Source organism: Enhydra lutris, unplaced genomic scaffold (genome assembly GCF_002288905.1).
Source record: "Enhydra lutris kenyoni isolate GAN:26980312 unplaced genomic scaffold, ASM228890v2 scaffoldscaffold45, whole genome shotgun sequence".
Taxonomy (NCBI): domain Eukaryota; kingdom Metazoa; phylum Chordata; class Mammalia; order Carnivora; family Mustelidae; genus Enhydra; species Enhydra lutris.
The window spans coordinates 2026299-2052402 of record NW_019154129.1 but is presented as its reverse complement, the minus strand read 5'-3'; the positions used below and the strand labels follow the sequence as shown (position 1 = coordinate 2052402).

General features: G+C 49.7%; 1 protein-coding gene across 1 annotated transcript in view; it reads left to right on the top strand.

Moving 5' to 3' along the window:
• LOC111156268 (xylosyltransferase 1) overlaps nucleotides 1-26104 on the top strand; it is a 297991-nt gene that overhangs the window by 258084 nt on the left and 13803 nt on the right. The window contains exons 9-11 of the mRNA XM_022517037.1: nucleotides 13969-14185; nucleotides 17112-17288; nucleotides 21713-21975. Of these exons, the coding sequence (XP_022372745.1) occupies nucleotides 13969-14185; nucleotides 17112-17288; nucleotides 21713-21975 (657 nt within the window). The remainder of the gene's footprint in view (nucleotides 1-13968; nucleotides 14186-17111; nucleotides 17289-21712; nucleotides 21976-26104) is intronic.

Below are 26104 nucleotides of genomic sequence, written 5' to 3'. Positions count from 1 at the left end.
AGGGAGAAAGAGTCTCTCGCCAGCATGGAGTTGAGCTCAACTATCGTGACTTCCTCTCTCTGTCCGTGCCAGTGGCTTACCCTTGCCGCCTAGGACATGGGCAGAGGTTCGAGGCACCAGAAGCCCCATCTGAATCCACTGCACCTCACTCACCTATGAGTGAAGCCGAACAGCTTTGAGGCACGTCTGTGTCTCTGGCTGGAGGTCAGCTAGAAGGGAATCAGTCTCGAGCGCCCCCTCTAGGGCAGATCACAGGCTCAGTCTCCCCATCCCCAGGTTCATTAGCAAAGCCCAGCCCAGGATCACTCTGGGAGTGAGGCTGGGAGGGAGGTTTTTTGCTAGCATTGAACTCAAACCATAACCTGCCAGCATATGGGATAATTTGAGCGCATTCCTGTGTTGGTTTGGTTTTGTTTTGCTTTGATTCCAGTGCTTCATTTAAAAGTGAATAGCCCATGTAAAAGTAGTCAAGTTTTCCATGCGATCCGGATTTCAGTTCCTCTTAAAAGATCCTGGTGTCTGCTCACTCTGGGCCTGAGTTTTCCCACTGGGAGGCTCTGATCGGGTCATAGACAAAGCCTTTGTCCTCCAGGTCACTGCGGTCCTCACCTGTCCCCTTTCCCTACCTGGCCCCCTCTGGCCTTCCGGTTTGCGATCTGTGCTTTGGGTCTTCTCTGCCAGGCCTGATGGAGGCGCGCTTTGGCTGGCTTGGGAACGCTGTTCACCCAGTTACCCAGGCAGGCAGCAGGGGAGGGACAAGAAGCAAAGCCGTGAGCTCCGTCTCCGGGGCTCTCCAGATGTAACCCCGAATCCTTCATGTTGTCATTTCCGAAATTCTTTGATTTCATCCAGCTGTTAGATTGTTCCTATCCTACCGACAGCCTGAATTTTTTTACATTTCGAAGGAACCTGACTTGAGGGTGCTCTCTAAATCAGCCCAGATGAGTATGTTCCACCAAGAAGGGTATCAAGGCCTGGGGTAGACTCAAGAATTGGAGCCACTGGGCATTGTGTTCCTAATAAGTGCCCTGCTCCACTGACCCTTTCTAGGGGATCCAGTTTCATTCTTACATCCATTCTGTGCAAAGTAAGAATTACTATCCCCATCTGTCAGGAGAAGAAAGGGGGTCTTTGGGAATCTAAATGATCTTGCCAAAGTTACACAACTGGTAAACGCCAGAATTTGAACCCAGTTCTCTGCCCCCAGAGCCCAGGTGGAGCAAGGCGGAGCTGAAAAAGATTCCATGCAGGTGTTAGTTATCAAAACTGGCCCAGATGTCGGTGTCTAGGCCCATTCTCTAGGTGGAGAATGAAGACTCTTCTTCCCCGACACGTAACCTTGTAATACGTGTTTGGTGCAAAGTGGCATTGTGAGAGAGGAGCCTGTTGTAATTTGATGGCCTTGGGTCTGAATTATGTCTGCCCTAGTGTTATTATGCACCCTCGTCCATATTTATTCTCTCTCCATTCTTTCCAGGCCCTGTGCTTGGGACTGGGGATAGCACAGAGGTTAAAACTCATGAGCTTTGAGGTTGTACGTCCTGGACTGGAGTCCTGCTCTGTCCTGTCCTAGCTGTGTTGAATTCGGCAGGTGACTTAACCTCTCTGAGCCTGATCCCTTACCCGTATAATGGAAATATTACTAGACCTACCCCTGCGGGGTTGAGGGGATTCAGTGGATGCTGCATCTAAAGCATCCAGCATGTAATAAATGCCACGTGACGATGGTGACGTCAGGCCATGATGAACAGAGGATGAAAATATTGCTGGTGGAAGAGATAAGCAGTTGGTGCTGGGACCAGAGCCAAGCCTCTGGATGTGGGAGTACGTCCGGTCTAGTTGACATGCATGGGTGGTTGACAGGTACCCCACTGGCGTAGGACAAGGTGAAGGTTCAGGCTAGGATGTGGATCACACCTCCTCCTGAAACCCTAAAACCCAAGGCTCTCTGAACAGAAACGCTCACAAGTTCTGCTACCCGTGAATGAGCCCTTGGCTGGTTTTCTCTCACTGAGATGAATGAAGGGCAGTAATTGAGTATTAATTTTGTAGTAAAATGAGCCATCATCTGCCCCCCTCTCCTCTCCATCAGCTGGGGCCTCACCTGCTGCGTGAGCCAGCCTAGCCACAGCGCATGCTCTGTCATCCCCTCCCCAGGGCACAGAGCTGGCCATGGCTTAGCTCCAGTCCCTGAGCGGGTGGTGTGTCACAAAGGGCTCTGGGTGGCAGATAACCAAAACCCAGCTGAAACTAGGCTAAGAGAGTAAAGGATGTTAATGAAAGGAGGACGTTGGTGTCTGACTTCAGGTAGGGCTGAATCAAGCGGTTCAGATGACCCTCCCTCAAGTCCAGACTCCATTAGTTCTTTCCCTTTCCTCTCCTTTTGTGGGTTGTTTTTGGCTGTTTAATTTTTACTATTATTCCTGGAGAGGGTTAAAGAAAAAATAGACACATCTAACAGCCAAATAGTTCAATAGCAGGAATCTTCTTGTCTTTTTCAATTGGGATGTAATTGACCTAACATTGGATTAGCTCCAGGTGGAAGACATAACAATTCGTTATTTGTATATGTTGCAAAATAATCACCGTAAGTCTAGTTAACTGTCCGTCACTGCACATGGTTCCAGTTTTTCCTTGTGATGAGAACGTCTCAGATCTATTCTCTTAGCTGCTTTCAAATACGTGATACAGTATTACTGACTGTATGTCACGTCCCCGGGACTTATTTATTTTACAATTGGACATTTGTACTTTGTGACAACCTCCTTACCTTCTTTTAGTTCTTGTTTCCTTTGTGTTGGTTTGATTTTTCTGGCTCCAGATGGTGACCCTTTGCAACTTACTAGCCTCGTTTTACAGATGAGGAAACAGAGAGGTTAAGTAACTTGCTTAAGCGCACTCAGGGCAGGTCTGGGACTCAAGCCTGGGGTGGGGAGGGTATCCCTAGAGCCCAAGGTCATGACCCCTATATGATGCAGCCTGTCTGTGCTCTGGGCCTGCCTTCCTCCCATATGCTGGGTGGCCTCGAGGCAGACACTCTGCTACTCTGGGCTTCCATTTTCTCCCTTTCAAAACCAAAGGGGATGAACAAGATGGTCTCCAGAGGCCCTTCCCATTCGGATGCTCTCCACTCCCAGACCAGCCCTTGTAAAAGACATTGTGACAAAGGCAAAGAGTTTGAAAGACCAAACGATGTGGAGAGGCCAGAGCAAGCAGTGAGACACAAAATAGGCCACGGGGTGCCTTGGTTTTTAATTCCACGTGTTTCCTAATAGCAGTGCTGACCTTCTGTCCCCATCTCCAGCCCTTGGCAGCCAATTTGGATCCCCAGCTCCAGCTGCGAAGAGATGGCATAAAGGCAAACTAATATTTTAACAGCCGCCAAATTGGTCCCGACTGTTCCTGTAATTAAATGACGGGGAGTGTTGTGTTCACTGTTTCTCCTTACTTTCCTCCAAAAAATAAAGTAACCAGATACAGGGAAAGACAGGCAGCTCAGTTCATGTTTTCCCAGCGAGCCCCTGGAGGGCGAGCAGAAGCAGGTGCTCTAAATAAAGTCCGCCATGAGCCTCAGTGGGCAGGTCCTAGCAGATGCCCCCCAGAACTCCTGGATTCTGCTCAGGGGGCACGTGAGATGTTTCCCAGATGTCCGCAGCCTGGGGCTGGGGCAGCCCCTGACAGGGGACAGAAAGGGAAAATCCTTTCCATCAGCCAGAATAGGATTTCCTCCTGGGTCCATCTGAGCTCCCCGCCTGATCTGAGGTCCCAGGACCCCCATGCTGAGCCCAGGGACGCAGTGCCGTGCGGGGCTAAGCACTTGCCCGCTGGAGGCTCAGCACCTGTGTCGAGATGCCGCCTCTGTCATCGAGTCAGCCGTCGGACTCCCGCAAATGGCTTTGCCTCTCCATGCCTCTGTTTGCTCATCTTTATATCATCTGATCAGGGAGGTCGGGACGGTGGAGGACTGAGGAGCCTCACTGACCCCAGGAAGGTCCCGAGCCAGGCACTGTCCACTGTGGTGTCTCATTGCAGCCTCACTCGGAAGGTGCTCTCCGTCTCAAAGAGGAGTACAGCTGAAGCTTGGAGGGTTTCGCGGGCTCAAGTTTCCCCGGCTGGTGGGCAGCGGGGCTGGGATTGGAACCTGCCACCCTGACTTTGAAGACCTGGGTTGTTTTTATCATGCCGTGATTCGTGAGCGCCTCTGAGAGGATCTGCAGTTTTAGGCCCTTGGTAGGGGCACAGACGAAAGAGCACAGCTCTGACTTGAAGCAGAAGTGCTGTTTCAGTGATCCGGGGAGGGAAGAGCAGGTCCTTTCCCTGCTTCGCCGGGTCGGTGCATCCCAGCACGTGTTCACGGTCCACTAGTGGTATGTGAGATGGTTTCAGGTCGTTCTTCACGGGCTTCCGGGGAAAATTAGGCATTGATCGTAAGTATATCAACAAACGTTTGTATAATTGATTGCGTGATTTCATGGCCATCGTGCTTAGAATAAGACTGAGTTTAAAAAAAAAATAGTTGAAGCTATTTAAAGCTGATTTAGATAAAAATTTGGGGGCATCTGGGTGGCTCAGTGGGTTAAAGCCTCTGCCCTCGGCTCAGGTCATGATCCCAGGGTCCTGGGATCGAGCCCCGCATCGGGCTTTCTGCTCAGCAGGGAGCCTGCTTCCCCCTCTCTCTCTCTGCCTGCCTCTCTGCCTACTTGTGATCTCTGTCAAATAAATAAAATCTTAAAAAAAAAAAAAACATATTAAGGGAGTGTTCCCGTAGGTGTTACATAAAGCACCTGGCACAGGTAAGAATCCAGGCTTGGACTCTTGGCACGTGACCTTGACTGGGTCACATCAATCACCTGTATGCTCGTTTCCTCATCTGTAAAATGGGAATGACGCTACTAAGACGAGCCTCACCAGAATCACTGTAAGAATTAAATGGGTTGGCTGTAGGGATAAACTTTGGGAACAGTTGCGCATATTAACTTGGTGAGGACCGTGGCCGCAGTAATGATGGAGAAAAGTCTTGAAAATGGAATACAAATGATTAACACTCCGAAGCACTCTCTAGGATCCTTACAGAAACAATTAGCACTTGAAATATATGACGGTACTGACCCTCAGGTCAGAAACGACGTCCGCTGTTCTCAGGTCCGTGCCCCACCGGCTCTAAGCGGCGCCCCCACCACTGGGCATCAGAATGGCAGCTAAGCAGCCTCAGTGTCTCCTTCTCTCTGACATTAAACTAATCTTCAGACCCAAACGTCCCTTGATGTATAAACAGGTAACTGTTTAGCCAGAAGTTGACAAATCCATCGAGAGCCTGGCCAGGAACCTTCTGCAAGCAAATCTCCCAGGAGGCCCTTTGGTGCCAACTTGCTTATCAAGAGATGGGCTCTCTCCCCAGCTGTCTTGTGACACTATGATTGATGGGAGGAGATAATTAATATCTCATTTCCCATGGGGAAAGCAGATTGCTTTTCCCTTTCACTTTTCTTCAACCCAACCAGTGAGTTTATCACTGTTTGCATGTTCACTTTATTTAATCCAATTAAAGAAGCCATGTCAAAATAGAGCTTAGCATCGCACCAGCACCCGCACAAAGCCCAGGACGCGTCTCCTTTCTTGGCCTCCACATGGGTTTTGAGGTCAGCTTGGGAACTTTTCTTTTTCCAAAACAATATACATCCGAGGTAGACAAAAGACTAGAAGAAAAGTGTGTTGATGGTGTCATCTAGGAGAGGTAGAGTTTGATTTTTTTATGTTTTTCTTTGCTTTTTCTGTTCCAAGTGTTCCATGAAGGAAACATGCATTACATTTATAAACTGAACCAGAGACAATAGATATTGTTTGTGTGAAAAATTGTGGCACACAAGCTAGCCCTCAGCGGACCCTTAGATTTGTGGGAGTACAAGCTGATTGGGGACCCCAACCACCATGAAGACCATGGGCCACCAAGTCTGGTCTGGGTCCCAGGATTTAGGCCCCTGACTCTACATCTCTTCTCAGAGTTCTTTTTTCCCCCCACCCTTGGAGGTCAAACCTGAATCTGCTTTTTTCACATAAGGCAGAAGGGAGAGTCACATGGGAAGGGTTTGTTTCCTGGGGAACAGGGACCGTCCTAAATGCCTTACAGAGATGACTTCTCTCAGGTCTCAAAACCAGCCCATGATGTAAATGTGGTCCTATCAGGCCCATTTTCCAGATAGGGACACTGAGGCAAGGTAGGTTAAACAACACCTGGCTCACAAGTGGGGAAGCAGACCAGAACGCGGGAAGTCTGGCCCTGGCATCTTCACTCCTGGTCACTCTACCACACTCATTCCCTCAGCATGTTCACTGCGGAGCTTCCAGCCATGTCCAGGTAGACGATATGTTCCCTCCACAATGAGGTCAGAGTCAGCCTGACCAGAGTCAGCCCATGGCTAGCCCTGCTGGAGTGTGTGGGCAGAGCTGACTGTGTCCCTGCAGCTCTCACTCCAGCCTCCCTGGCATCTTTCCACTCATTGGGCTCTTGCACATGCTCTATCTGTCCCTTAGAAAGCTCTTCCCCACAGCTCCTCAGATGACCAATTCTTCTCATCCTTCACATGGAGCTTAAATGCCACCTCCTCAGTGAAGCCTTCCCCTACAGTCTTCACTTGTCACGTCCCTGTCTCTCTCTTCTGTCCCTGCCCTCTGAATTTTCCTGTAGAGCACTGATCGCAAACACCTAATTTGGTGTTAATGTGTTTTGTGGTTCTCAGTGTCTACTTACTTCATCATTAGAACAGGATGATAGTTGGGGGGCTAAGAGTATGGGGTCCGGAGCCTGTTGGCTTAGCTAAGAATCGCACACCCTTACCCATCCTGACCAGCTGCATGGATTTGGGGAAATTATTTAGTGTCTCCGTTCCTTAATTTGTAAAATGAACCCTCATAGGGTTGTGGTAAAGACTAAGCGGGAGAATATGTATTCAGTGTGAAGAACAGAGTTTAGAAAGTAGCAAGTACTCAGTAAACAGTAGGTGTTATTCTGTCTGTATTTTTTCTCTCTCCCTGGAAGAGGGATGATGTCCATCTTACTCACCACCATATTCTCCGCACACAGACTGAGCGTGTCCAAGATGCTGTCTAGAGCTCCTGAATGAGTGAATGGCCTGAGCCCCCTTGTTGTTCCAGACGTGACAGTTGACTCCAGCCCAGGTCAGGAAGGGGCAACAGCCCACCCTGGACCTGAGAGAAAATGGCCAGCAGGGCTCCCATGGAGCTGCCAGACTGGGTCCTAGTGAGCCAGATCCTTGCTGACTCATGGCAGGGGAAGATGATGTATTAATGCTGCTTGGACAGAATGAGAAAGATGGGCATGACACTTGTCACCTCTACCACCACAACCATGGACGTTGGTTTCTAAAATAATCTGAGGGTGGGGTGCTCCACCCCAAGTAAAAAGAAATGAATCTTCAAAATCTTGGGAGATGAAATTCATTGTGAGGCTTTGGGCTTCTGTCCTTGGTGCTGAAGAATCATGGCTTTTCAGGACCCAGAGGTGTCTTCTTAGCTCTGGAGGCTCCCTCTACTCATGCCTGCCTACCAAATCGCAGGAGAGAGGAGAGAGAGATGGAAATGTTAAATCTGTAGCTTGATGAAGGAAAAATATTAAGCATCTCGGTGAACATTTATGGAGCACTGTGGGTTTTCATGCTTTGTTCCGTGACTTTATTTTTTAACTAAGATGCTTAGGTTGTATTTATGCTAAAGGAGTAATCTGGATTCGGTGACAGATCACTGGACAGGAAAGAGAAGGGAGATTTTATTCCTAGGCTATGTGACTTTGGATGACTTTGAATCATACATCCACTCAGTGCGTTGGATTTTTTTTTCCAGTCTATAGAGTTAATTATATTAGCTGATTGCTAAGATTCCTTCTTACTCAAACACGCTGTAAAATCTGAGGGGCAGAGTTCTTCCTTTTCGAACTCATTATAGGACAAGACAGTTCTGGAATAATTCTATACTCAATGAATATGCCAAGATTGTAGCCAGGGAATTAAGTGAGTTGAGACTTCTTCATTGTCTGCCTTTTCTGAGATCAGTTTCAAAGGCTACAGCAGCTTTCTTAACTGACCTCTTCACACACGGCTGAGAATCAGGACCCTTGTCCCCTTCGGATTTTCTTTGATGCTTAGCTGAGTAGGGCTTGGTCCCTGTGACATCTCAATAGAATCATATTTGGTTATGACTTCATTCCATGTTGTGACAATGAGGAAGTCTCCGGAAGGCAAACCGCCTATCCCTGAAAGCCTAGGAGGTAAAAACAAAGGCAGGGGATTCTGTGTTTTCCTTAGGTAGTCTGTTCTGAAGACTGAAGTTCTTGTGAGGTCTGACAGAAATCCTCCTCCAAGACCAACAATGAGTCTTTTCCTCTCAGACTTTGGATTCCTGCACAGCGTCTTTTTGAGGTAGAAGTTCTCACATCCTCTGCTTGAATGCTTTTGTAGGGACCCTGACAAACCGAGACAGAGGAAGAATGCAAGTTAAGAGGCTTGCATTGGATTCATCGGACACACCTGGATTTGAATCCTGGACCACTAGTTTGCGACTTTGGAGAATGCTCTTAACCTTCTTGTGGTTCAGCTCCTCTGTCTGTCGAGGGTGTATTAGAAGAATCTGATACCTGGTTAACTAAGGGCTGCTACTTCCTGACTGAACAACTGACATGGCTGTTACTCTTTCCTTTATTCATTGGCTCAGTAAACACTTATTGAGCACCAGCTGAATGCTAGGTACTAGTCTAGGCACCAAGGATACAGCCATGAAGAGAAATAGGTCAAGACAAACAAGCAAACAAAGTACCCTCTGGCCCCTTGGGCTTACATCCAGTAAGGAGACAGTAAACTAAATAAGTATCTTGTATATGATAATACGAAGTTTTTGTTTTTTTTTTATAAAGCCCTACGCTTTCTTTTTTTTTTTTTTTTTTTTAAGATTTTGTTTATTTATTTGTCAGAGAGAGAGAGAGAGCAAGCACAGGCAGACAGAGTGGCAGGCAGAGGCAGAGGGAGAAGCAGGCTCCCTGCCGAGCAAGGAGCCCGATGCGGGACTCGATGATAATACGAAGTTTTAAATGCTATGAAGAAAACCAAAGCATGAAAGGGTGCTCAGGGACATGAGGGACTGGGGAGGGTGCTGTCGCTCCGTAAGAAGGAACTGATGACGTGTCAGTCCCTGGCTGGGATGAACAGTGCTTCCTAGACACTTAGCAGAGACCTTCGTAAACCTCACGTGTCACACTTTCACGGCTGATTCAAGAGGTTGTCAGCACAGCTGTCATGGAGCTCATCCTCTAGAAGAGCAGACTGGCATTCCGGGAGGCCAGGCCACCCCACATCTCATCTGTGAAAGCTGAGGCAGCCTCAGTACCCACATCCTCTCTGCGTCTCTTCAGTTGACCTTGTCGCCTACCCACATGACCATGTCACCTGGAGCTGAAACTAGAAGTGGCAGAGAGGGAAGTGGCATCGGTCACCCTCTGTGTATTGGGCCCAGTGCTCAAGTAAATCTGCACCGCACCCCTTAGGTGAGAGAACCACACAGCTTTGACCGCTAAGCCAGCATTTATGAAAAGACACACCCAAGCGTGCCCACTTCCCTTGATGTCCAGCGCCATGCACAGGGCAGGAAACAAAAATGCAGATCCCTGCCCAAGCAGCAGATTCCTTTCCCCTGCTAGATGCCCAGACTCTTGGCCTCGGCCAGTCCTCCTAGTCCAGACCCCCTCTCAACCCTGGAACGGAGACCAGAGGGATTGTTTGTCTCTATTTACTCATAGTTAACAAAAGCATGTATTTGCAGCTTATCCACTTTCAAATGCAGTAAATACAGCAACCAATCTCCCACCCCATGAATATTTCATTTTGGAGATTACTGCATAAATATTGTATTTGGATATTATGGGGTGGGACATCACATTAAAATTGCAGGACGGTGCTATTCTCCGACATAATGGAACTCGAAATTAAAAGGCTGGTCTGTGGACAGAAAAGTTTTGCATGTCCTCACACCTGTATTTCATTTCTTCCTCTCTCTGGGTTAGTAGTCTTGGTTATTATTGGACATTATTCTATAATTAGCATCAGCTGGAGCTGAGGTAGGATTTTTCTTTTACTAAACTCAGGGGCTTCCTTTAATGGACTTGTTTTAGAGCTGAGTTTTGTGGTCAGTGGAATGGGACAGTAAGCATATTGAAAACCTCCAACAGGTTACTCCCAGAGAGAACATGGCTTTGCGACCAGCTTGGATTTTACGCTTGGAAACACGTGTTGGGGAAAGAACAAGACCACCATCTTTGGATACCTGGGTCTTTTGGTTGGCTTGTGTCCTCAGAGCAGTCATCGGCCTTCTCTGGGTCCCAAGTTTCTGGCTGGAATTCCTGCCCCACACCCTCTTCCTAGGTAGAACAGAGTGACTTAGAGAGTGTTGCAACTGGAAAATGCCCAAGAGTGACCCAACCCGTGGTTATTATGTGTGGTGGCCCATGAGCTGGATTCAGGCTAGGGCTCTGTTTTATTTAGCCAGAAATACCTTTTTTTTTTTTTTTTTTTTTTAAAAAATTTGAGTGCTTTAAAAAAAAAAAAATGCTTTCTCTCCTTTGTTGACTCTGCCTCCCCTGTGGCCCTACACTCAGTCTTCCTCAGATGCTTCCATTATCACTCTGACCCCTGCAGGTATTTTAGGCTGCAGTGCAGACCTAGCCCAACTTTGTCATTTTACCAAGGGGGAAGCCAAGACTCAAGGACATCGCTTCCCAGAGTCGCTCAGCTGGTTACTGGTAGAGCCACACCTCAGCATAGGTGAAAAGCACTTCTCAACAGAATTCAGTGTGTTTGCCATCATCAACACTATTATGACACTGTCGTCATTTCTGTTAAGAATTCAGTGTTTTACATCATCATGCTCAGTGAGTGGCCATTGTCTGGGGCAGGTCCCCCACTTGTGCAGAAGAAAGTGCTGGGGCTGTGGATTTATTAGTGAGGGTTCACAGGGATCCCTCCAGGGGCTGTCAGTGGATTTGGGGAGGCCCAGCTGGAGGGATTCTCTGTAGAGTTCAGCATGTCCAGCACAGCGCGACTGTCTCAGCTCTTGGACCCTGCCACGTGGCATCACGATAGATCTTTCTGAGGGGCGCCTGGGTGGCTCAGTTGGTTATTAGCTCTTGATTTCGGCTCTGGCCGTGATCTCAGGGTCGTGGGATCAGGCCCTGCACTGGGCTCCTTGCTCAGCATGGAGTCTGCTTGGGATTGGCTCTCTCCCTCTCCCCTGCTCCTCCCCCTGCTTGCTTGCTCTCTCTCTCTCTCTCTCTTTCTCTCTCTCTCTCTCTCAAAGAAATAAGATGGGGCTTTAAAAAAAAAAATAGACCTTTCCTGAGTTACTGCCTTGCATTATCCTAGGAACTGTGAGGAAGGCAGAAAGGAGGAATCCAAGGTCAGTGCTAATGAGAGCAGAGTCTACCTGGGGGGAGACTGGTAACTCCCATCTGAAGACAGTGATGAGGTCTGCCACGGAGGTGCAAAGGCCTGTAGACATGTGACAAGGGATGCGGACTGGCTTAGTGGAAGAGAAGTCTTAGTGTGCCACAGCCTGGCTGCCTGCTCTCTCTGGGGCCTGACAACATTCATATCCATCCTGGTAGTGATAAAAGTTTAAATTGTTCAGGAATGTATTAGGACTTTTTCAACTTCAAGTGACAGAATCCCATCTCCACGTGCCCTAAGCACATTACTGATGAGTCTGGTGGTGAGTCACACATAGCGGGATCCCGGGTCTCAAGCCAAGTCGCTAAGACTTAATCCCTCTCTCTTTCTCTGCTCCTCTGCTCCTACTCCTCCCCTCCCCTATTTCACTCTCCCTCTCCCCCTCTGTCCTTCCCGCTCCCTGTTTCTGTATTACTTCCACTGACAAACAGCTTTATACTCATGGTGACAGGATGGCTGCCAGCAGCGCTAGACTGACATTCTCCCAGCAAAAATGCCATCCTCCTTCCTGGTAGATCCAGCAAAAATCCAGGAGCCCGATGTCAGACTTACCTTAAGTTCCTCACCCATCCCTGAACCAGTTACGGCAGCTGGGCAGATGGAGAGCCCTCACTGACCAGCCTGGTCATGTCACCACCCCTGGTGCTGGGCACGGGGCGCCAATCCAAGCCAGCCGAGAGTCGGAGATAGGTGACTGTCTGAGGAACGACCAAGCTGTGCCTCCCAGAAAACTGAGGAGTGGATGCTGGATAGACAGAAACTCGGGATGTAGCCTTGAAAACATTACGTTGGGGGAGGAAGGCAAATACAAACAGGCCGCATATTGTCTGCCTCACTCTCTGTGACGTGTCCAGCATAAGTAAACCCATGAATGCAGAAAGCAGATCGGTGGTTTCCAGAAGGCAGATGGATGGGGCCAATGACTGCTTATGGGTATAGGGTCTCCTTGCGTGGTGGGTGGGCGGGGGGGGGGGTGCTGAAATATTTTGAAACTACATACCCCAGCATCATGAACATACAAATGCCACGGAATTGTACACATTAAAATGGTTGATCTTCTGTTGTATGAGCTGGAGAAGCAGCGAACTCCCTGGGTCAGGAGAACTCTCGGGAGCAGGCTCCCAGAATGATAACTAGCCTCTGAGGAGCAGGAACATCCTTCCTTCTGGTCCGTCCCGCCCCACACCAGGCCAGCACAGTAGGTGTGCGGTTCCCCAGTAAAGCAGAGGAACTGAGGGTTCGCGCCAGAGGCTTGGTTCTAGTTCTGCCCATGCTCCCAACAGCTCTGGCTTTCCCAGCCCTTTGATCTTTGGTTTCTGCATCTACAAAATAGGAAGTACCAGTTCTGCTCTGCCTGCATTGCAAATCCCAAATACACACGCACGTGTGCGCGCGCACACACACACACACACACACACACACACACAGTCTAGAGTAGGAGTTACTACTCTGGGGTTCATGGAGAGAATTCAAGAGTTCATAACTTCAGCTGGGAAGAGAATTATCTTGGTTTTCACTAAACTCTAACTAAAATCCAGCTAAATAGAGGTAACACACCACAACAGCATTAGTAGTAGCCATTAGGAGTCACAGATTTTCATACCACATTAGGGTCGTGCGTATACCTCTAAGTGTCACTTACGCTCACCCCTTCTGCAAAATTATGGTAGTTATTAGATCCACCGTGAGATTGTGTTATCTCGTGTTCAAAAAAGAAATACACGTTATCATAAATGCAGTGTTTTTTGTTTTTTTAGGATTTTTATTCATCTACTTGACAGAGAGAAAGATCACAAGTAGGCAGAGAGAGAGGGGGAAGCAGGCTCCCTGCTGAGCAGAGAGCCTGATGCGGGGCTCGATCCCAGGACCCTGAGATCATGACCCGAGGTGAAGGCAGAGGCTTTAACCCACTGAACCACCCAGGCGCCCCAAATGCAGTGTTTTTTAAAAATCTTCTGTGATCCTGTATTTAATGTGTGAATCCAAAGCACACAAATTAGTGGATTGTAACTTTGGTGTTTGTCAAAGAGACTTGTAATCCTGCCTGTTTTGAGGTGTGCCTTTAAGAGCATGATTCCGAGGTGAACAGCCGGAGGCTGTGATCACCCAACTGCCCAGGCATTCATGGCATGAAAAGGTGATTTCCAAAAGTTCTGCAAAGGCGGAAGCAGGTGGTCATTGCACTGTTCTTGTGCCGTGCAAATCCCCTGAACGTTCTAAGTCTTGGGGTCCTCAGCTGTAAAATGGGCATAATGGCAGTGCCCGCCTCATAGGGGTATAGTGACCTGTCTCACTTCAGAAGAGCAGGGGAGAAGCTATATACAGACCCCCTTCCTGGCTCGATCCCTAGCATACAGTACATATTGGGCACAAATGCCCAATATATGCATTTATTGCCCTGATTGTGCTATTTCATTTGGATTCTGTGCACCTTTGGGCTGAAGGGCGACTCTGTCTTTCCCAGATTCATCCGAAAGCAGGGTCTGGACCGGCTCTTCCTGGAGTGTGACGCCCACATGTGGCGACTCGGGGACCGGCGAATCCCAGAGGGCATTGCTGTGGATGGAGGCTCCGATTGGTTCCTGCTGAACCGGAAGTTTGTCGAGTACGTGACCTTCTCCACAGACGATCTGGTGACCAAGATGAAGCAGTTTTACTCCTACACCCTGCTTCCTGCTGAGGTGAGTTATGTAGGGGAAAAGTCCCCGAGCAGGGTGGGGGCTGGCTCTAGCCTTTGGAGCAACACGGAAGCTGAATTTTGGCGGAAGGTTTGGCAAAGCCATGCTGGGTCCGGTACGTAGTCCTCCAAACAGCCAGATGAAGGTGGAGAACTAGTCCTTGCTGTCATAGCAGGTCCCTGGTCCCCCTCCGGTCTGCAGGGTGGGTGTGTGGAATACACAGACTCACGACACCGCCACCAGCAGTTCCATGGCATCTTTGTGCAAAGTAGAAAGGGCAGTCCTTCCTTAAGACACTTGGGTCCCATTTGTCGTAAAAATCATCATGATATACTGATTTTTTTAGAACAGGACACTTCACTGCCACTTTCCACAAAACTTTTGTTAAAAAAAAGAAAGAAAGAAAGAAAGAAACCTCTCATACTTACCATGTTGATGGTGCCCCACTAGGGTTGTGCAGTATGTGGCTTGCGCAACTGTATGTGCTGGATTTTTCAGGACATACCTACATCACCTTTTGACAGATCCTCCACCGTCATCAATCCTGTAATACCCACTTTTTCAACATGAAGAATACCTTTTCTAATTTTGAGTATTTGTCTGTCATTCCCTGACAGATAGACGGTACTGTTGGCCTCTTCATTCACAAATGGAAATTCCAGTGATTCTAAAGACAGAAAGCCAGGGCTTCTGCTGGACCTGCACTAGCCCCCATACTGACAGCCATTGGGATGCAGCATTTCCTGATGACTTTTAGAAGCATTTGAAAAGCTCCAGGGACCCTGTCACCACTTTTCAGACTCAGTGTGGGGAAGGTGTTTTAGTTCAAACTGCTATAATGAAGTACCACAGAGTAGGTGGCTTATACACAACAAGAATTTACTTCTCACAGTTCTGAAGCCTGTAAGTCTGAGGTCAGGGTATGAGAATGGTCGGTTTCTAGGGAGGACCCTGTTCCGGGCTGCAGACTGTTACCGGCTGTTCATATGCCCCAAGGGACGAGGTTGCTCTCTGGGGCCCCTTTTATCTGGGCATGAATCCCATTATGAGGTTTCCACCCTTCTGGTCTAATCACCTCCCAGAGGCCCTCACCTCCTAACACTATCACATCATGGGGCTGGGATTTCAACCCATGGGTCTCGGACGAGCCACAACCATGCAGTCCATTGCAGAAGCCCAGTTGCACAGGGTTGCAGACCATTCTGGAACAGTCACCCGTTCCATCCAGAAGTAGTGGGGACCCAGTTCTGAAATGGCGCCACTGACAGGCCAGCAGCCTTCTCAGACCTGCTCTGACCTCCGGTTCGCTTCCATCCCAGTTTCTGACTTCAGAAAACTCCAGAGCTGGTTGCACGTCTCTTGAGCCCATGACACCTCGCATGAATGGTCTACTGCCATTTCCTCCGGGTGGTGCCCCAGGTTCAGGCTGCGTTTCTAGGCCAGACAAGACAACATTTGATGGTTCCCACATCCCTCACCAACATCTGGGGCAGTGCCAAGCTGGTAGGGCTGACTGCCCACATCACTCCAGAGGGATGATGAGCTTGTCATCACTAGGCCCAGGTTTACTATTCCGCACACACATTCGGTAATCAGCTTTTAATCCTATTTCCATGAAAATCACCTTTTCTCTCAGTGCTGATAACCTCCTCATCCATTATCTCGCAGGGAATTTCCGTATCATTATGAAAGGACACAGGGCAATCGGTAATTGGGAACTTTTCCCCACCGCTTGATGGATAATATGTGCCTCTGTGGGCTTGTAGACAATTCAAGCTTAAAATCCAGGTTCACAGGCATATGTCATTTAGCAGCACAGGAAGGGAGGCTGGAGAGGGTGCATGGAACCTCGATTTGCCCATCCACCCATTGAGAAGAGACCGTGTGGGGCTCTGGTCGTTTTAATCAAGATGCGCATCCCGATGATGGCTCTCTCCGTCACAGCCCCGCCCCAGCATACGGGCACTTCATACCCCAGCATCCCTGCTGTGCCCTCCTTTCTCCCAGACCACCACCAGGAAACCACTTTAGAATAAATCTAAAGGCTGAGCCATGAATTTGTCACAGGCAGACTCGTATCCCCCAACAGCTTCCCTGAGGTAGCAGAGATCAGGGCAGAATGTATCTGCCTCATATCTGGGGTTGTTATAAAATAGTGTCCAACTAGAAGTCTGTCTGCCTGCCTGTCTGTCTGTCTGTCTCTCTCTGTCTCTCTCTCTCTCAGAGGCTATAACCATGTTTCTCGTCTCTGGTCTCTTTCTCCACTCTCAGCGTTGCTTCTTTCTTAGATTCTTAGGAGAGGTAGGCCAAGAGTCTTAGGGTTAGCAGAGACCCGTGGAGCTGGTTCAGCACCATGGACAGCAAGCAGCCCTGGCCCGCCCCTCCCTGTGCTGGAAAGCAGGAGGGGTGCCTGGGACACCTTTCAGCCCTGGGACTGCTACACCCGTGAATCTGGCTTCCCTTACCCAGGGGTGAAATTCCAGAGCATCAGTCTTTGTTCTCAAGATATCTCAGACTGGAGTCCCTTTGGTGTCAGACCTGTTTGCAAAGCACGAGCCTTATTGGCCCAGGATTTTCTAGAAAACTGTCACATGTTTCCTGTGGTTCCCATGTGTGGACGTGACCAGAGGGACTTTTCCTCTCTGCCAGGCAGACAGAAGATGTCCTGAATGATAAGAAACATCTTGAAATCAGATTGTAGACTGGGGAAAGAGAGTTTAAGGAAACACCTGGAGCGTTGGTCTCCCAAGCAGAATTCAGCCACTCTGGACCAAACATCCCATGTGCCCTGAGTCGGACCAGGTGGTGGCTACACCCTTTGCAGAGATGACCGAGGAGCCTCCCGAGAGTGTCCCTGTACAGTCCCGTGGTGCTGGGGAGGGAGGCCGGAGGAGGCCTCAGGCCGGTTCCTTCCCTCTCTCCCTTGCAGTCCTTCTTCCACACGGTCCTGGAGAACAGCCCCCACTGTGACACGATGGTGGACAACAACCTGCGCATCACCAACTGGAACCGGAAGCTGGGCTGCAAGTGCCAGTACAAGCACATCGTGGACTGGTGCGGCTGCTCGCCCAACGACTTCAAGCCGCAGGACTTCCACCGCTTCCAGGTGAGCCCTCAGCCCCGCCCCCACACCTCTTGGCCAGTGTTGGTGGTCATCCAAGGCCTGGCTGGTGTGGCATCTTATGTCGTGGTGTCCGGCCCTGGCTGCTGGCAGTAACGGTGACGGCCAGAGCAGGACTCGCCATTCGTCGCCCCCCACCCCCCCGTGCTGGAGCAGCTCTAAGCATTTGGCCTGTATTGATGCGTGAACCCCACCCACCCACCATCAAGCTTAGATGGGTACATAGAGACAGTGTTATCGTTTATCTGTTTTAGAGATGGAGAAACTGAGGGACAGAAGGGTCAAAAACTTGTTTGAGGTCATGCAGGCAATGGATGTTTCCATGTCCATTTCTCTGTGCTGCCTTTCAGTCGGTCCCCTGAAATACAAAGTTCAGTGTGCCCGGGGCAGAGCTTCTCCTCCTCAGCGCTCTTAACATGGCGGCTGGGTCGGTGTCTGCCGCAGGGGGCACCGTCCTGTGCCTCGCTGCGTGGTCAGCGTCCATGGTTCTGGCCACTTGATCTGGTAGCATGCTCCAGTTGTGATGACCAGAAGTGGCTTCAGACATTGCCACATGTTCCCTGGAGGCAAACTCACCCCCAGTTAAGAACTGCTAGTCTCTGGTGAAGTCTGGTAATTTTTATTTTTATTTTAAACATGTTAGACTCTAGAAAATTCTGATGAGCAGCCATATTTGGAAACCACCTTGCTCTGTGGACCTAAAGGAGGAAGAGGAGGTAGAAGCGTTAGTGCTATCTCAGTGTCTCTGCGTCGCCTGGCCATTTACGGTTTTGGGGAGAGCAGAGGGCAAGGGGTGGTCAGTGTTTCACCTTCCATGAGCCTCGAGGATGTCTTGGTCCCCAGACTTGTTTGGGATGGCAGCCTCTCTCCATCCTGTGGGAGTGCCCCTCCTGCACCCTGTAGGCCAGCACCCTGAGGCTCTCCCTCCTCTTCCCCTCCACCATGCCCTCACCCCTGCTGCGGAGAGCACAGACAGGCAGCCCCAGAATGGTTAGACACATTGCTCTGAGGTCACAAGACCCACCATGTGGAGAGGGCATGCTTCTTCCCCAAGCACTAGCCCAGAGGGCGGCAGGGAGCCACAGGGCAGGTCGAGAAGCCAGGCTGAGGTGCCCCCACCGACTCAGTCCGGCAAATAACAGAACCCTCCAGGGGAGGGCACGGGCTGCCCAAATGGAGCTTCTTGTCTCTGAGCCTCACTTCTCTCCTGGGCATGTGGTCCGCAGACCATCCGCCTCAGCCTCACCAAGGAGCTTGTTAGAATTACAGGATCTCTGCCCCCCACCCCAAGTGCTCGGTCAGAATCTGCATATAAATAAGATTCTCCAAGTGACTGGGAGGCTCCTAATATTAGAGAAGCACAGGGTAGGAGTCTCTTCTGTCCCCAGGCTGTGTGCCAGACACTCTGTGGGCGTTGGCTTCCCTGGGGTAGGCAACATCCCCATTGTGAAGGTGGGAAAACTGAGGCAGAGAGGGGCAAACTTTCTTGTCCTTCAACACAGAGTGGAGTGGTAGGGCTGGGGGTCCCTCCCAGCTGCTTCCAGCTGCAGCCCTGGGCTTTTTCCCCCAGATCCCGTGGCCACCCTGGTTCTGTGCCTACACAGGTGCAGAGCACACAGCAGGTGCCCTCTCGTTATTCAGTTTCCCTCCAGGTGCCCATCTGACGTCTCGCACCCCCGTCAGCGGTTGCTGCCATAAGTATTTCTTTAGGCCTATTTTTGATGGCAGATTAAGAGCTACCCATGGACCTCCTCAAACCCGTGTTAATTTAGGTATGAACTTGGGTGACATTTCGTGCCTTTGTCTATGCAGAAAGGATCTGCTGAGCAGAAAGAGTGTGGCAGGGGAAGTATTTGACCTATTCAAAAGGCAAAAAGGAAAAAAAAAAAAAAAGATTCCTGGTTTTGTAGAGAACCAGTTGTTGCCCTTGAGGCAAAGAACCTTCATCATTTAGAGCAAGCGGGCGGGTGGTTCTGGAGAGCATTGCCTGCGGGCTGGGCGGCCTTTGCCTTTAGCCCCAGGCCTCCCGGGGACATCGTGGTCTCTGGTACAAAGACGGGCCAACACAGAGACCTCGCACGTGCTCCCAGCTCTTTCTTTCCCGGTAAACAAAGATCCAGAATATCCCTCCACATCTAGATGCAAGAAACTGCTGCTTGTAAGGAACTCAGAGTTCTTGTTCGAAGAAGAGTGGTAAATATAGACATGTACCCTTTTAGGAGATCCAGCTGTGAATAATCACAAGCAGAGAACAGAGGCTGCCTGGCCCCTGAGTCCACTTCTCTGCCCCCAGAACACGAAGCCCTTGGCGCAGGCTTCGGGTGGTAGTGACAGTAGATCCTAATAGCAGATGACCCTGTGCGCCAGACTCTATGCTAAGTAGCTCTGTGATGATTCCCATTTCAGTGCTGAGGAAGCTGAGGCTGTGGGTGATTTCCCCAAAGACCTCTACACCTAGAAAGTAGCAGAGTAAGGACGTGAACCCAAGTGGTCTCTTTCAGAGCTGCTTCAAGGGAACTAAATTCTGACCCTCCACCACGGAGAGGGCCAGAATATTATTAAATATTATCCACAGGCCACCATAGGGTTCATAAAGCAGGAAGGCGAGGACACGTTCAGCATAATACCAAGGATGTTTGTTTACTCAGCAGCTCAGTCCTGGGATAAGGCAGTAGAAAGAGATGGGGCTTGAGTCATCAGATCTGGTTCGAATCCTGTGCATGTGTGAGTTTGTATCCGTCACTTCCCCTTTCTGAGCTCTGTTTCCTTATACGTAAAATGAGGTCATGAGACCTGCTTCGCAGAGCTGATGGAAGAGTGCGAGGTGGTGACATGACGCAGGGTGACGGGCTCTGCAGAGAGTGTGTGCTCGGTGGTCTTTATGGTCATTAGTGCTATTAGTAATCCACTGCAGGGAAAACAGTGCCAGATCCCGCTTAAGGTCAGTAAATTACTCAAGGGAGGGGCTGTGCTTTCATTGTTTCCAAAGCCCTAGAACGGGGTCTGCAAGCTACAGCCACTGGGCCGAATCCTGCTTTTGTTAAGTGAAGGGTTTTGGGAAGCAGCAGCACCCATTCATTTGCCTCTGCTGCATTCACTCTGCCGGCTTCACAGGACAACAGCCTACCCAGTAGCTGCAAAGCTGGAAATAATTATTATGTGACCCTTGGTGGGTCCCCACCCAGGCCTGAGTATAAGAGCTGGTAGATAACAGGGCACCTAGTGTTTTATTTCTTTATCCTCAACCCTGATCTTAATCCCAGCTTGGCCATTACCTTGCTGTGTGACCTTAGATAAGTCCCTTGCCCTCTTTGGGCCTCTCTTTCCTTGAAAACTTGGTTTACCTAAGTGGTCTTCATGATCACCTGGGAAACTTTTTTGGTTACAGATTCCTAAACCTCATTTCCAGAGATGTTGACTCCATAGGTCTTGGGGAAGGACTCCAGAATCCGAATTTTCTTTTTCTTCAGAGTGGGAGGTGGGGGAGGACCAGAGGGAGATGGAGAGAGAAGCTTGTAAGCAGGTTCCTTGTGCAGTGCAGAGCCCAACGCAGGGCTCGATCTCACGACCCTGAGACCATGACCTGAGCCAAAATCAAGAGTCTGACACTTAACCCACTGAGCCCCCCAAGTACCCCCAGAATCTGGATTTTTTTTTTTTTTAAAAGCTATTCAGTTGGTGGTGGTGTGCAGCCCCGGTTCCGGTGTCACTTACATTTCTTCAAACCTCAGCAAACGAATCCCCCCCAAAACCTGTTAAGAATGTAGATTCTTAAGCGCCCCTTGCAGACACTCCAACCAGTACATCTGGGACATTCCTTATGAGTCTCTAAATCAGCAGCAATGCCCATGAGGCAACAGGGAGTGGTGGGGACTGAGGTGAGCAGAAGCGTCCGTGCCCATCTACAGGGGCGGCTACCCCTCAGCTTCAGCCCGTCGTTCCTGTCTAGGAACATGGGCCTGGGGTTGCCAGGTCTTTTTCTGCTTAAATGGAAGCCAGAAGTTGTTTCTATGAACTCTGGTACCTTTTAACTGTTGCCAGCTAATTCAATTTTCAAACACTCTGCTGGACAACTGAAACATATCTGTGGGCTGTACTTGCCCTGGACCTCCAGCTAAATGATTTCTGAGATCTATCTCCGCTCTAAACATCCAGGAGGTCATTTATTTAATGGGCATTTAAATGACGCTGACTGTGTGCCCACCACTGCTTTAAGTGCTCTACAAACATTAATTCACACAGTCCCATCAAACCTCTCCTTATCTCCATGTTACGACGCGGACACTGAGGACAGAGATTAGTAAGTGTCAGAACTGGGATTTGGGTCCAAACAGGCCGGCGGCAGCGAGCCCTGCTCCCAAAACCCCAGCTTGCTGACGGCGCTCTTTATCCCCCACCCCGGAGCACAGCAGACAGCCAGGCCGACCTTCTTTGCCCGAAAATTTGAAGCCGTGGTGAATCAGGAAATCATCGGGCAGCTGGACTATTACCTGTACGGGAACTACCCCGCGGGCACCCCAGGCCTCCGCTCCTACTGGGAGAACGTGTACGACGAGCCGGACGGCACCCACAGCCTGAGTGACGTGGCACTTACCTTGTATCACGCCTTCGCCCGCCTGGGCCTCCGACGGGCCGAGTCGTCGCTGCACGTGTCGGGGGAGAGCAGCTGCCGGTGAGCCCGTGGGGGCGGCGAGGGGGCAGGGGAAGGGCAGGGCAGGATGGGCAGGCTCCGGGGTGCAGGAGGGGCACACAGCACGGGAAGGAGGGCGCCAGGGCCGGGGAGGGGGTAGTAGCGCGCTTCTCCCTGTCTTCCGTGACCTAAAAAGCATCCGAACCGTCCCAGTGGTCCGAGCTCCAGTCCGTCCACTCTAAGCCATGGTCCCACGACTACCCGTGCGGAACACCAGGGTGTCCCGTTTACCTGTGTCCTGGCGGTGCACGCGTTCTTCATGCTAAGTCTGTGTATCTGAGAAGGAAGCTTTCTGTCCCCATTAATTAGTCGTGTTTGCCTTAGATGGATGGGAACCATGAAAATACAGACCTTTGGTTTGTTTAATTTTTCTTACAGAGAATGTCAAATATATACAAAATAGTAGTAGTAGTAGTAGTACCCTCAACACCCAGTTCTAGCGATTTCTAGCTCCAGGCCCACTTAGCCCTCCTCCCAGATCAGTTTGGAGGAAGCAAAGCCCAGACGGCCTCTCATCTGAGCCACGAGTATTTTAATACATATCTCTGAAAAATAAAGGCTCCTTTCTAAAACACAGCCATACTGTGGTTGGCAAACCTAAAAATATAACCAGAAACATTGTTAAAATGCAGACCTATTATTTAAGACGTTCCAGGATCCCTTAGAGTCCTCTCACCCCCAACTAGCGGGTACCAGCTGACACTTTAAGAGTGTCCTAGAATGCACAGAAAGGAGAGGGGGACGTAGGACAGCAGTCCACCGTCACCCTCCACCCCGCCTTCCCTAAGCCAGCCAGCGAGCCCTCATCATCTTGTGTCCCTTTTCTTCCCTACAGCAGTATGCACTGCGGATATTTACATAATGCAGTAAGAATTTGAGTCCTTTTTTTTATTCGTTATAACATTAGCCCCCTTTCCCCACGCCGCTCTGCAGCTTCCCTAATGATGATGAGCCTCTTCCATGCCTGCAAGGATTCCGCTGCGTAGAAATTCCAGAGTTTGCCTAATCCAGTCCTTCCCTGTTGCATTGTCAGTAATGGATCATTGTAAACAATGCTCTGATGACCATCTTTGTGCAGAAGCCTCTTTCTTTTCCTTTCCTTCTCCTGATTATTTCCTTAGGATGGATTCCCAGAAGCGCCTCTAATCACTCTCCTCCTCTTGTTTTCCGTTCTCCTCTTTCTTTCTTTCTTTTTTTTTTTTTAAGATTTTATTTATTTATTTGACAGAGAGAGATCACACATAGAGAGAGAGGCAGAGACAGAGAGAGAGAGAGAGGGAAGCAGGCTCCCCGCTGAGCGGAGAGCCCGATGCGGGACTCGATCCCAGGACCCTGAGATCATGACCTGAGCCGAAGGCAGCGGCTTAACCCACTGAGCCACCCAGGCGCCGCCCGTTCTCCTCTTACAATAGCAAAGAGAAAACCTGTTTTGTTTTGTTTTGTTTGTTTTTTGAGCCACACTCTGTCTACACGGAGGCCTCCCCTGGTGTCCGTCCTTGCCCTCCTCTTCCCTCTTCTGGGGAGTGGACAGAGAAGAAAGAGGAACCATTTTGTTCCCTAAAAGCCTGAAAACACGGCAAAGTGTCTGGCCGGTGTCCAGTGCGTAGTCAGCCGGGCTGTGGGGCTACGGCAAGCCGGCTTCCACTCGTTCCGTCCTCCGGGCCTCGGACTTCTCCTCCTCTCCCGGCAGGTTCTAGTCTGGTTTGAAGGGAGACCAGGGCGAGTTAAGAAGCCAGGACTGTACTTTACTACCTGTTGACCTTGGACAAGCCATTAACCTCTCCGTGCCTCGCTCCCTCATCTGTAAGATGGGCGCAGTAGTAATAAGCCTAATTGCATACGGTGGTGTGGGTTTTAACAGAGACCGTCTTCAAACACTGCCGTATGAGTTACGTGTTACTGTTAGTGTCATCCCTGTGTTAACAGCGTTTTACATGCTAAGTGCTCAGTAAGTGCGCGTGTCCCTGTGGATGTCTCCGTTGTGCTACCGTGAAGTTGTCACAAGCAGTCAACAGTGAGAGCCGCGTTTGGGAACTGCACGCTCCCTGACCGCTGGTGTGAACTGATCCTCGACTGTCCCTGTTTCCCCTTGCTCTGCAGGGTCTCTGTGCAGCCCACCCTTCCCCACTCCTTAAAGGTCAGCTCCAGTGCCAAATCCTCTGGGAAGCTCCTGGGGCTCCCCTCCCAAGCTGAAAGGAGCTCAGACTTCCTCCAGCACTCCCATGGCGGCTAGCTGCAGTGCCAGGGGTCAAGGTCATCCACGAGTGTCTTTCCCTTCTGCTAGTCAGGGACAGAATCCTGGCCCGCAGAGCGACCGCGTGCATCGCTGTAGGTAACACGTGCCCCACGCTTGGGAGGTGAATGTTGTTCACGAACAGTTGTAGTCCCAGACTTTACAGAATTTATAAGGTAAATGACCATATATATGAAATTCCAAAAGACACCCCAATTTATTTAGGGTTGTTGAAAATTTCTTCTGGTATTTGTTTTGGGATTAAACAAGCCATCAAGTTGCCTGGGGCCTAGAAGCCTTTGGCTTCTACCTCATTTTTCATTATAATAGAACCATTGTGCCTTGCTGTGGGCAAAGCCGGTATATTTATGGATATGTGCCTGCAAATAAATCAGGACAAAGGACCCTTATCCCAAAACGCAAAAGAGTGAATTCCTGCCCCTGGGGTGTCTGGGGAGATAGCAAGGGAAAACTACTTCGAGAGGGAGTCTCACTTCCTCGGGGCATTTCATACAAATTGTCTTTCCAGTCTATAGTATATAACCTTTCGTAAAAATAATGTTTATTGATTTTTTTTCTCATTATAAAAATGGCAGACTGAGAGAACCAAAAAGAAAAAGGAAAAAAAAAAAACTTTGCTTTTAAGCCACCATCCAGAGATAAGGCTATCCATGTTTTAATACAGGGGCTCAAAGTCCTCAGATGCTGTCCCGGGCCAGGCAGGCAGCAGGGCTCACCCCTGCAGGGTGGGATGACTGGGCCAGTCTGGAGGCCCCATGGGCCCTGGTTCTGAGCTCCAGCACATTCTTGCTCTAAGGGAATTAGAGACTTGAAGCTGCCAACGGGTCTCCTGATTTTTCAAGAGAAATTAGAAGTCCAGATTTTGGGGTGAATCTGAGTTTTTCAGTGCCCACCTCATCTAGACGCCTTTGGGCCAAGTGGATGCATCTGTGGCAGCCTCTAGGTTACACTTTATTGTGGCGAATTAATTAAAACCACCTCTAGTCTACATTGTAATGGCTTAAGTGCTGTATCCGGTCAAGAGGAGGTATCAGAGGACTTTGCATTCAGTCCTGGGTGACCTGTGCCCTATGTGCACTTTAGAAGCAAAAGGTCCAAGAGGAAATCCTTCTAGATTTTCACGCAATCAGCATGTATTGATTGAGCATCTACCACGTGTCAGGCTCTGTTAGGCACTGGGTGCTTAGCCATGACCCAGACAGAGCAGGCCTCTGAGTTCAAGGCTTTCCTGTTCTAGTGTAAAGACAGGACCTAAGCACATGTAAGGAAAAACAAAAGATTGGTAAGAGTGAAGGCTTTGCCGAGGATGAAGGTAAAGCCACCCAATAGCAGTGAGTCAGTGACGTAAGATTCAGTGGTCAAGGAAGAACTCTCTTGGGACAGTGACATTGATGCAGAATGGTAATACACGGCCAGGCACACAACGGAAAAGGAGAAGAGCATCCCCAGCAAGGAGAATATCCTGTACAAAGGCCCTGAGGTAGAAATGAGCTTTTAGCATGTTCAAGAATCCAAAAGAAAATCCATGTGGCTGGGAGGTAGGAGTTTGGGGCAACGCGAACCAAAACAAGGCTAGAGGAAGAGGCAGGACTTTGTAGACAGGTGGGGCATTTAGATTTTACCACAAGCGTTAAGCAAACCACTTGTGGTATTCAAGCAGTGGACAGTGGATGTGGCTACTAGGAACAGGTGACAGCAGACAATGTAGGCGGGGACAAGTAAGGAAGGTCCTAGAAAGGTCCAGGTGAGGCACGATGGTGGCTTGGACCAGGGTTGTGGCGGTGCCTGAGGAGAGGAAAGGATGGAGGCAGGTGGGGACAACAGATTTCTTGACAGAAAAAGTAAGGGAAAGCAAGC